The sequence below is a fragment of the Camarhynchus parvulus genome, chromosome 3 (assembly GCF_901933205.1).
Source record: "Camarhynchus parvulus chromosome 3, STF_HiC, whole genome shotgun sequence".
In the NCBI taxonomy this organism is placed as follows: Eukaryota; Metazoa; Chordata; class Aves; order Passeriformes; family Thraupidae; genus Camarhynchus; species Camarhynchus parvulus.
Window position 1 is genome coordinate 34,909,642 of NC_044573.1, and position 10,604 is coordinate 34,920,245.

Consider the following 10,604-nt stretch of genomic DNA (forward strand, 5'->3'; position numbering starts at 1 on the left):
CGGGAGAGCCACGCAGGGAGCAGGGCGGCTCTGGGCTGAGGCCGCGGGGAGCCGCGCTCTGCCCGGCACAAGGAGCGGCGCCTCCGCCGCCTGCGCTCTGCCCGGCGCACCCGAGCTTACGGGGAACCGGGGCTCCGAGGCAGGCAAGCGGCTTCGCAAACACCTGAGCCCCTGGCCTTGGCCCTGACTCGCTGGCGCCTTTTCCTGTTACCGTAACCACACCCTGTAGCTCCGCAACATGGCCAGCGGAGTGGGCACCCAAATACATCCAAAGCCCACAAGCCCAAGAGCCCCCGGGGTTTTATACCCTCAAAGTCTCCCCAGGGCGTGAGTCCTGCTCTTCCTTCTCGCCTTCTCCTGCCTCCCCCGCTCTGTTCATCCATCGCACTGGCGTCACCTTACCCAAAAGGTCGGCAGTCACCGGCTGTTACTCTCAGTTGTCCATCCACCTGGCTGCTGTCACCTGTCTTCATGTCCTTTGTTATCCCAAAGGCTGGGAATTCATGGCCTCTTGTCTCGAGCTCCAACCAGGAGCCCAATCTGCATTTCAATCTGCAGATTGCAGGCCAAGACACCTGTGTGAGAAGCATTCCTCAACACACTGAGCTTGAAATATATTACGGCTATCACTGAACATGAATGCACTTCATAATAAATCTCTTACTGGGATAAAGGAAAAAAATCAGTCACCAAATTAATAATATATTCTGTGGAACTGGGAAAGAAAAATCTCCAAGATTAGTTTTCAAGGGCTAGATGTAAAGGGTGGAGCAAATTACTTCCACTGTGCACACAGGTCACTACTCCTGATCACCCAGATTTGATTTCCACCCCCTACCAGGTGAAACCTCCAGCAGAAACCAGACAGCTGTAGAAAAAGAAAACAGCAGTAAGGCTTAGGTCTTCCTCAGTATGAGGAAACAACTTGGGCACCCAGGAAGCTTATCTGCTCTCTCATAGTGCTAATACAACCAAAAAGGAGCCCATTGAGACACCAGTGGAGATGCAGGAAAAAACCATCAGAGAGTTCTAAATGTTGGACTCTTAAACATAATCATCTTGTAGCAAAAAAAAGGAGAAAACTCTTGTTTAAAGATACCAAACTGGCATTCTTACATTATCACTTCTAGGACGTGCACTCTATCTTATGTTTCAGCTTGTCTCCTACTCAAGTTTCCAATGACTGTTCTTTTCCTGGTTCTCAGCTTCTGCTGAGAGGGATTTCCAGCCTCTAGTGAGCCTGCAGAACAAGGAGCAGGAGAAAAAGGAGAAAGTAACACACTTGCTGATAGATAAATGGTCCAAATGGCCTTTGAAAACACAAACATTAATTTTATGTAAAAGTACCTTTTTCCAAAAGTACACATAGGATCCACTGCTCACTGCCTGTAATGTAGGGCTCTCTGAAACAAATGCCATCTTCCTCAGTAGAATGCATCCTATTTTTAAGTCACTCTTCTGTGTAAATTCTGAAAAACAGTAATTCAGTAGAGGCACATGAAATCCACATGCCTAACACCTTTTCTGTCTTATCAAGCAAAACCAGCATATTTTATTAGAACCAGCTAGAGTAATTTTATTAAAACTCCTCTTATTGCCTTAACTACAGGATCCTTAGCCGTCTCTGTTTCTTCTCATAATCCACCTCTCTCCTTAAAGGCTTGTCTTCTGTACTTTTACTTGCCATATGCCAAGCTTTTGGGCACAATTACATTGGCCTTGCAATGTTTTCTATCAGATAAGAAGATTGCTATCAAAGATGCGGTTTTTAGAACTGAAAGCGACCTGGAGTGAGCTTCCAGTTTTTTGGTAAAAGACAAAACACTGGAAGTTTTTTGTTTCCTCCAGCTTTATGAATTGCAGTTAATGATTAATGCCTAATTAAGATTAGCAGGATTAAACACAAATCAAATTAAGCAAACTTGCTAGATGGCTGTGAAAAAAAACCCTTGTGTTTCTCAAAACATTATCAATGAACAAGACACTGTTAAACTTCACCTTGGGGAAAATCATCAATTCTGAAACAGCCTTTGGTATATACACCTAAAAATCCTGTTCTATAAAGCCATTCAGGCTTTCATTCAAATGCCTTTGAGATTCATTTGCTCTATAAAATATTCACCTTTGGAGTTTCAAATAATCCATTATTGTATGGATTCTCAAAATAGTGGTGTTACAGTGGAGTAACTGACTTTGGCTTTATTAGGAACACTTGTTGATGAATAATTCAATCCCCGTGCTGTGGCTGCTGTGCCCAGAGGTAAATGCAGGACATGCTCCAGAAGGTAACAGGGAAGCTGGGAAAGCCGAACTGAACCGAATCTTTTGCGGGCGCCTCCTCTTCCTCCTTCGTGCAGGTCCCTGTTCACGGAGTGCTTCGGAGTGAAAAGCTGCAGACTTCGGCATCTTTGGGCGTCACGCTGCGACCCCGTGCCTTACGGACCTGTGTGGTGCCGCTCCCTAAGGCTGGGACAGGCTTCCCCAGCGGCAGCAGCCGCTGGCCCGGGGCTGGCACAGCCAGCCAAACTGCCGCCAACAGCCGCGAGCGGGCAGGCCGGCCCGGGTGGAAGCGCTGCGGGGGGAATTCTTGCACGGCAAAGCTGTTCCCTGGCAGCATCTCAACAGGTTATTTTCCAATCAGCTGCCAGCTGTCCCGTTGCCTCGTCCAGAAAGCATTCCTACACAGAGGAAAAAAACCGAAGCAAAACACCAAACATCGAAACACACACCCCAAATACCGCGGCACGGGCCCGCCCAGGGCACGCCCGGGGCGCCGTAGAGCCGCTCCTGCTCCCGGGCTCAGCCACGGCCCCGCCCACGGCCCGCACGGCGAGGGGCGCGCCGCCACTCCCAGCGGTAGCCGGGGCAGGGGAGCTCCTGCGGCCTTTCTGCCCTGCCCGGCGCCACCCCCAGCCCACACAAGCTGCTAGGATTCGGGCAAGGTCTACCCATAGCCCATTCCAGAGCGCTGCGCCCCTTCTGCCCTCTTTTTCTGGGGGGCGGGAGGGGCACCCGGGAGCGCCGAGCCCCTCCCGCCGCCCCGCTCGCCCCGGTTCTGGCCCGGGCCCCGCCCCGCGGGCCTGACGTGAGGGGCGGGCCCGGGGCGGCCCTGTCGCGCTGTGCCCGGCACGGGCGGCTCTGCCGGCGGTCGGGCGCCCCTCCGCCGCCCGAGCGGGGCGGCTCGCGGGAGGCGGCGCCATGGGGCTGCACGGCGTCAAGGCGGTGTTCTTCGACCTGGACAACACGCTGATCGACACGGCTGCGGCGGGGCGGCGCGCCATCGAGGAGGTACTGCCTCTGTCCCCTTCCGACGCGGGGCCCGCGGCCACTGCAGCTCCCGGCCCGGCGGCGGTGCCGGTGCCACGCGTGTCCCGCTCCCTCCCCCGCTGACACGCGGCCGGGCGCCGCTCCCGGGAGCGCGCCGCGCGGCCCCGCAGCGCCCTGACGCGCGCCCCCGCGTCCCTTGCAGGTGATAAGCGCGCTGCAGTCCAAGCACCACTACGGGGAGGGAGAGGCCCGCGCCGTCTGCGATAAGGTGCAGGCCAAGCTCCTCAAGGAGTGCCACGATCCCGCCAAGATGTGCATCACAGACCTGCGGATTTCGCACTGGGAGGAGGCGATCCAGGAGACCATCGGCGGGGAGGCGAACCGCGACCTGGCGGCCGAGTGCTATTACCTGTGGAAGACGACGCGGCTGCAGCACCTGACGCTGGCCGAAGACACGCGGGCCATGCTCACCGAGCTGCGGAAAGGCCTCCGCCTGCTGCTCCTCACCAACGGCGAGCGGCAGACGCAGAGGGAGAAGATCGAGGCGTGCGCCTGCCAGCCCTACTTCGATGCCATCGTTGTGGGGGGAGAGCAGAAAGAGGAGAAACCGGCGGCATCCATATTTCATTACTGTTGCGATCTCCTGGGGGTGCAGCCCGCGGAGTGTGTGATGGTCGGTGACTCTCTAGATACAGATATTCAAGGAGGCCTGAATGCTGGCTTGAAAGCAACGGTCTGGTTAAACAAAGCAATGACTGCCCCAGTAGATACCTCCCCCGTACCTCATTATATTATTTCTTCTGTACTGGATCTTCCAGCAGTGTTACAGAAGATGGAGCACAACGCTAATGCTAAGTTAGAAACTGACCATATGGCTGGTAGCAATGAAGCACATTGATGATGATTCCAGCATACAGAGACCTGCTGAGCTGTTAGGTGACAGATGCTCTTTTTAAAAGTCTGACCCTAGAAGTTTGAACTCATCTATGGTCTCTTTTAAACAGCAGAGGGATGAATAAGAGCACAGTTGTCAGTGAAAACCAGACAGAAGCACAGAATTATATTAATTTAAATGATGGAAGTGCAGTTAATTTAAAGCGACTGCCTCTGTCTGGAAATTATTTTGACAGACGATTGCAGATGTCTGTCTGTCTCTGACCTAAGTTGCCAGTCTCTTGTATTTATAGTGGAAAAGAAAGTTTGAATGTTCTGAGCTTTCACATGCTTTGCTGACTTGTAAGCTTAGCAGAATCTTCAGTTCTGACCTTGTATGCAGTGTGTAAGAGAAGGTGAGAGTGTGGTACAATTTGGTAAATCCTCACAACTGACCTACAGTTTATCTCAGGAACTGGAGTGAATTTCTTTATTTCTCAGACTATTAGAAATGCTCTACCTTTGATCTTTTGTACAAGTTTTAGAATTTTTTTCAGACTTTGCAGTGGTTTTTCTTTTATGGAACTTTTATCTCTTGCCAAAAGTACTTAAAAGTACATTAAAATTTGCTTTTTTATCGGGGACCATTTATCAGAGGGACTTGATGAATAAGCTTTTACTTTATATTATCTTGGTGCTTATGCAGTTATGCAGTATACTTGTAATTCAGATTATGATGAAATGGATAAAACAGGGATATTTTCAATAGTGCTGCTGTACTGTCAGACTCTTCAGAACCTAATATTATTCTGTCTGATTCTATCAGTGAATTTTGATCAGACTTTTTGGAGAAACTGTTCTTGGTCTTGCTCAGGTGTATGACTACTCAGATTGAACTGTAGGACTGTTTTAATGGCACTGCTACGTAATCCCTCCTTACTCCAGTTTGCATGTGTAATTCATGTGATTTATTCTGAAGAAAATACAACCTAATTGTCTGTAAATGACTCTCATCACTCTCTTCCAGGAAACTGGAAAATTATGTCCTATGTATTACAGTACTGTATACAACTTTATAAGGTATATGTGATATTTCCACTACATGCAGGAGATGACTCTCTAAAACAGTAAGGTTTCTCTTTCCCAGATCATGACATTAATTTATTTTTTTCTGTGCCTCATATTCTTACTACATAATATTAAATGGAAATGTAAACACTTGTTGGCAAGTCTGTGGTTTTCAACCCTATTTGCTATATATTCACCAGAATGAGTATCAGACCATATATGAGAAATCAAATTTTATATTTTAGAATAATTCCATGACAGATCTTTTGAGAACAGGGGTTTTAGGCTACTGGCAGAAGAGTCTCTGGTATGTGGGCAGCAATTGGAAGTACAGAAACCTACTATGAAATGGTTGTGTAGAAGAAACTCTGTATACAAAAAACATTCATGTCAAATTAAACAAAGGAACCTAAGTTAATGCAGTTAAGTCTTGCATAGGATGGCAGTCAGTTTAGAGGAGGCTGTTACTGGTTTGGGTTAAATTATTTGATAAGGAGTTTAGTTTGGATCAAAATATGTTGCTCCTACATTGAGGAAGGGGGAAAAAAGAAAATAAATACTCGCTAAATTTGTAACCCCTTTCCCAATTGTCTATAAGAAAAGGTAAAGCTGTCCACATTCCTTGTCTTACCTGGCCAAGATTGCTGAGACATGGGGTCAAAGAAGAGTACAGAGACAGACCCCACCTATTCCTTTGTGGAAATGGGCATATACTGAAAACAATCCAATTACACTAATACAATAACATGAACCAGTGGCACTGACTTGTCACACCTTCTGAAGGAAGAGGCCTCAGTTAAGACTTTGGTTTCCATTTGAAGAGCATGGAAGCAGTCACTGGTTTAGCTGATGAGCAAAGCATTGCTAATAACATTTCTTAGAACCGATGATTGAGACAAGAATAATAAAGATCATTGAGCCTGTCAGGGATACTGTGCAAAAATAGAAATGTATCCAAACGATTAGAGGGATCCCTGAAGTAATCTAACATCTAATGCATCTAATACAAAAGCAACAACTTTGCTTACAACAGCATCCCAAAGGAGCTACAGGGTAACTCACTCTGCCCTGTTTGCGCAGCAAGCAGCAGGGTAGTAGAACTTAGGTCAGAATGAGGTTTCTGATACAGCTCATATTTAAAATGACAAATAGTAATAATTCACAAGTCTGTCCATGGGCTTGAAGGAGATATAGATCTAGAGATATATATTACACCAGGTTACCATTTTTTAATCTAAGTTGAGGCTCATATTCTCTTGCCACTGCATGGTTCTGAAGTGACATGCTGAGCCTGCTTATTGTATAAAGGGTCTCTTGTTTTAGAAGAGACTGCTCTTTGTTTTGCACATGGCCAGCCATTTCTTTTCATCTCTGACTCTGAAAAACCACAGTAACTGCGCACTCAGGTGACAGTGTGGTCTGTAGAGGCCGCACCCGAGTATATTTTTCCATTTCTGAGTTCTGTACCAGGCTGAATGTGGCTGCTGGTGTCCAGAGAGGGAAACACTGTTATGATGCTTCTATAAAACAAGGAGAAACAATAGAAGACTTTTCTCTGTCTAGGGCCATTCTTAAAAGTAGTTACCCAATAAGCTGGATTAGGTGTCTGGAGTATCTCTAAATACTCAAGATGTTTTTCTTGGATAGAGCTGTTGCAGGAAGGATAATGAAAAATAATTATATTTAGTAAATTGGAAGCATAATTCTAGTGATGGGATAATTTTCACATCAGAAGCAGGAACAAATAAATTAAACAGTCTAGTAACAGTTCCCATTAAGTTCTGGTTTTGCTTAGTGTTATGCTCTATTAGCTAAGTTATCTGGTTTAAACTATGTTGCCAAAACATGCAAAATAAAAAGACAAAAAGGAAATTCCATCTATTTTTTTAAAACCTTTTTTTTCCCCGATAAATATTACCTCCTGAGGTTAATCTGCAGTAACTTTGACTTCATAGAAATGAACTGAAACAATAGTTTAATACCCACTGTATTCTAATTCTTGATTTAAAATAACCCATGTACTAGCTAATAAAAGTATTTTTGTGGAAGGGGCTAACAGCAGGCCTGTTAGCTAAAGGAGCAAGAAGAAGCTGAGAAGCAAGAAGCTGATAAGGACCTCTCTCCAAAGCTGTTACCAAGGAGACCGAGGGAAGAGATGAATTGAAGAAAGATGAGGAGAGAACTTTGTAGCTGGATGAAGTATTTTTAGAAAGTTAGCTGAAGACACTGTTACTTTTCACCAATGGTGTTATGTTGATTTATTGTGGCCGATAGTTGGGATAGAAGAAGCATAAACAATTAGAAAGTGTATTAAAGGTCAGCCATTTTCAATAATAAAGAGTTGCCATCTGAGACTGCTTGTCGTCTCTGCTTTGTGTCGTGACAATCTCAGCAATGACATACTTTGTTTATAAAATCTATGTTTGAACACTCTGAATTGCTGTGGATAAATACAACAAAGGGCAAGAGTTCTGTTTGTTTTTTAAAATAGCACAGAATTAGGATTTGAAATCCATGACCTTATGTTTAGATGTGGTGACTGGGTGTAGTTTCTGTCATTTCAAACAGAGGCTGGGACACAATTCTGTGTTTATGAAGAGTCATGGCCAGACTGTGTCTGTTGAATTGCCAGCTACATTTCAGTGGTAGTTGAACCTGACTTGCCAAGCTGAATGCCAGCTCACTTAAGCCTACGTGTCCTGACGTCATGGCATTGGCTGCTGCAAGGGCATAAGAACAGACTGCAAGCAGAGAAGATCAGTAAATACAGAAATCTCAAGTCCAGGAGACCCATTCTGGCAGGTTATGGGTGCACAAAGCCATATCTGAGCTATTGCTACACTGACCTCTGTGACTTAGGAGAGGGGGAGAGTGGGAGGTTGCTCACCTTGGGGGTTTTTTGGCTACAGAAAAGCAAGCTGCTCCCTTACCTTTTTCTGTTGGGTAATGGAACAAATAGTCCATCTCCTGGATGTGTGGAGATAGGTGCAAAGGTAGAAAGGTACTTTAAGTTACTGCAGATAAGAGTAGGACATTAAACAGTACAGGAGGGCTCAGCTTCTATCATGGGCACTTGGCCATGCCAGCAAGCTGTCTGCAGCATCACACACCTGCACAGCAGAGCCTTTCTGTTCTTGTGGAGAAAGCCTTGCATATGGAAGGCATTAAGCTGGACAGTGACAGCCTCAGAAATGAGGGTGTTTTCTTAGAAATCTTATAAAGTGACCTGAATGTTTCATGCAGGAAATAAGCATGTTTCATTAGGGTACTAAATTAATGCAAAGACGTAAGATGTTTGGGTTAAAGTTAACGTTTTCCTGCTCCCTGTAGCTTAAGGTTTTCATGTTTCCTGAAAGAGTGACAATAGACAACTTGCTGTGCCCTTGCTAACCACAACCAACTCAGTTTGTCTTTTCCTCTGAAGTTTCTCTTATGTGACGCCTGTGTTCGGGCTTTGAACTGAATTGAAGTAGTCTGGCCCATCACAGCAATTTCTCCTCTTCACATATGTAGCGATTTGTTTTTCAGCTTCGGCTCTAAAATGTGCCAGGTTATTGTGAGGCCTTTAAAAAACAATTTAAAATCCTACCTTAATTCTGTACTAACAAAACTCATCATCTGGAAATCATTTGAACATGTTGAGAAGTACGACAAAGAGAACGGCGATGTATCTCTGCTGTACGTAGCATATACTGTTCTTTTGTGCGCAGCTTTTGCCATCAGCCTTGCAGTGGGATTGTCTCCATTATACCCCGCTTTCTAGATCACACCGTGCTCATACAAGAGCCACAACAATGCAGAGATGATGTCAGCTGTGCTTAAAGCTAAAACTGCAACTTTTTGCCTGTGTTGCTAGGGCCCTAGAACGCATTGCCCACTCCTATATCATATTTTGACCTTTTACTTCCTCTGCTAGAAACAAGGTTGCATGAGAGCCTTCTGCTGAACAGCCCTCAAATGCTGGGGAAAAAATGTCCTTTAAAAATATGAAATTAATCTATGGTGCTAATATATGAAATTGCAGTTCTTCAAAAGTGCAAGCCATGTTTCTCAAGTCAACACTTCGCCAAAGACCAGAATATAATGTCTCATAGGGTCTGATTTAACACAGGAAAAATATTGCCATTTACATTAGTGGACCTTCACAAATTTAAGTAAGATTTGCATGGTCATTTCTGTGAGATAATCTGCAAGTGACATCTGCTTTCCACTTCTCCTTCCTCAGCTTATTCATCTTCATCATCTGTTTTGTCAGCTGCATTTCCATATCTTTCTGAATCACAACAATATCTAGCATTTGGGATGAAGTTGGCAGAGGACCACAATAAAGACCACTGGAACACAGCCATCTTCTGTTGTAAGGTCATTTTAAGTATCAGCTTCACAGCAACTGTGTGCTGCAAGCATGTACGTGTTTTAAATGGTCTTTCCTGCAAACAAACTTCCATTCATATCACACAGACCTGGCAAATTTTTCACTAAAAAAACAAAAACAAAAAACTAAAAATCCTTTGGGGGTGAAAAAACAAAAGAGAAAAAAAGTGCCTCCAAACAAAATCTCTTGGTCATCTACACACTCCCTGAGGAAGTGACCTTTCTCACCTGGACCTCACTCTGGAAAGATCCAACTGGAAGTGAAACCATTACATGTCAAAACACATCAACTACGCAAATATCTGCTGTATTAGTTCTTCTGCTATGTGAGTGTTAAGAGTCACAGTAAATTCTTCTATTTTAGTCTTATGAATTAGGCCAATGAGTATCCTCAAAGTTACTGTGCTGTTTTCATCTGTTCACTAATGTGTTGTAGGTCTGTCTGTTTGATAAAGTCAGGATTAACAGTTTTCGTTTGTGCTGCTGGTGGAGTGGTCTTTGCTGTTAATGATGTGGCCTGTTAAATTGCACTGGGGTTAGGATTTATCAGGAAGTCTGCAGTGGATGGACTGACAGCCTTTGTTTTCCAAACTGTTGATGCCTTCCATTGTGTTTTGTTACAGACTTTTAAATGAGAAGGGTCCTGAATGTTCTAAGTCCTTTTTTTCCTTTCAGGAAGAAAGTGCATAAACTACACAAACAGTTTGTTTATTTTCCTTTCAGTAAATGTAACTGGGTAAAAATACTTTTCTGCTTCCATCCGTCTCATCTGAAAGTACTTCAAAAGTGCCTAACAACTTTGTATCTAAGCTACTTTGATATATTTGTTATCTTTATCCTGATATTTGTGACACATTATAGTCTGTTTAAAAAACTGCCACCCCTACTGCTGCAGCCAGAGGTTCATCTTACTACTGTATAATTATAGTTTTACACTGTATTTCTAGGCTGTACCTCAAAATGAAATCAAGCGCCTACTTTAGAGACACTTTGAGGTAAATCTATCTAGTTCACAGTTTCTG

At 44.7% G+C, this 10,604-nt stretch overlaps 1 protein-coding gene across 1 annotated transcript; it reads left to right on the top strand.

Annotated features, from left to right (window-relative positions):
- Nucleotides 1-3,115: 3,115 nt before the first annotated feature.
- NANP (N-acetylneuraminic acid phosphatase) lies at nucleotides 3,116-7,549 on the top strand. Its single transcript, XM_030945329.1, has 2 exons — nucleotides 3,116-3,288; nucleotides 3,470-7,549. Exons 1-2 carry the CDS (start codon nucleotides 3,199-3,201, stop codon nucleotides 4,163-4,165), a joined length of 786 nt encoding a protein of 261 aa, XP_030801189.1. The 5' UTR covers nucleotides 3,116-3,198; the 3' UTR covers nucleotides 4,166-7,549.
- Nucleotides 7,550-10,604: the final 3,055 nt, after the last annotated feature.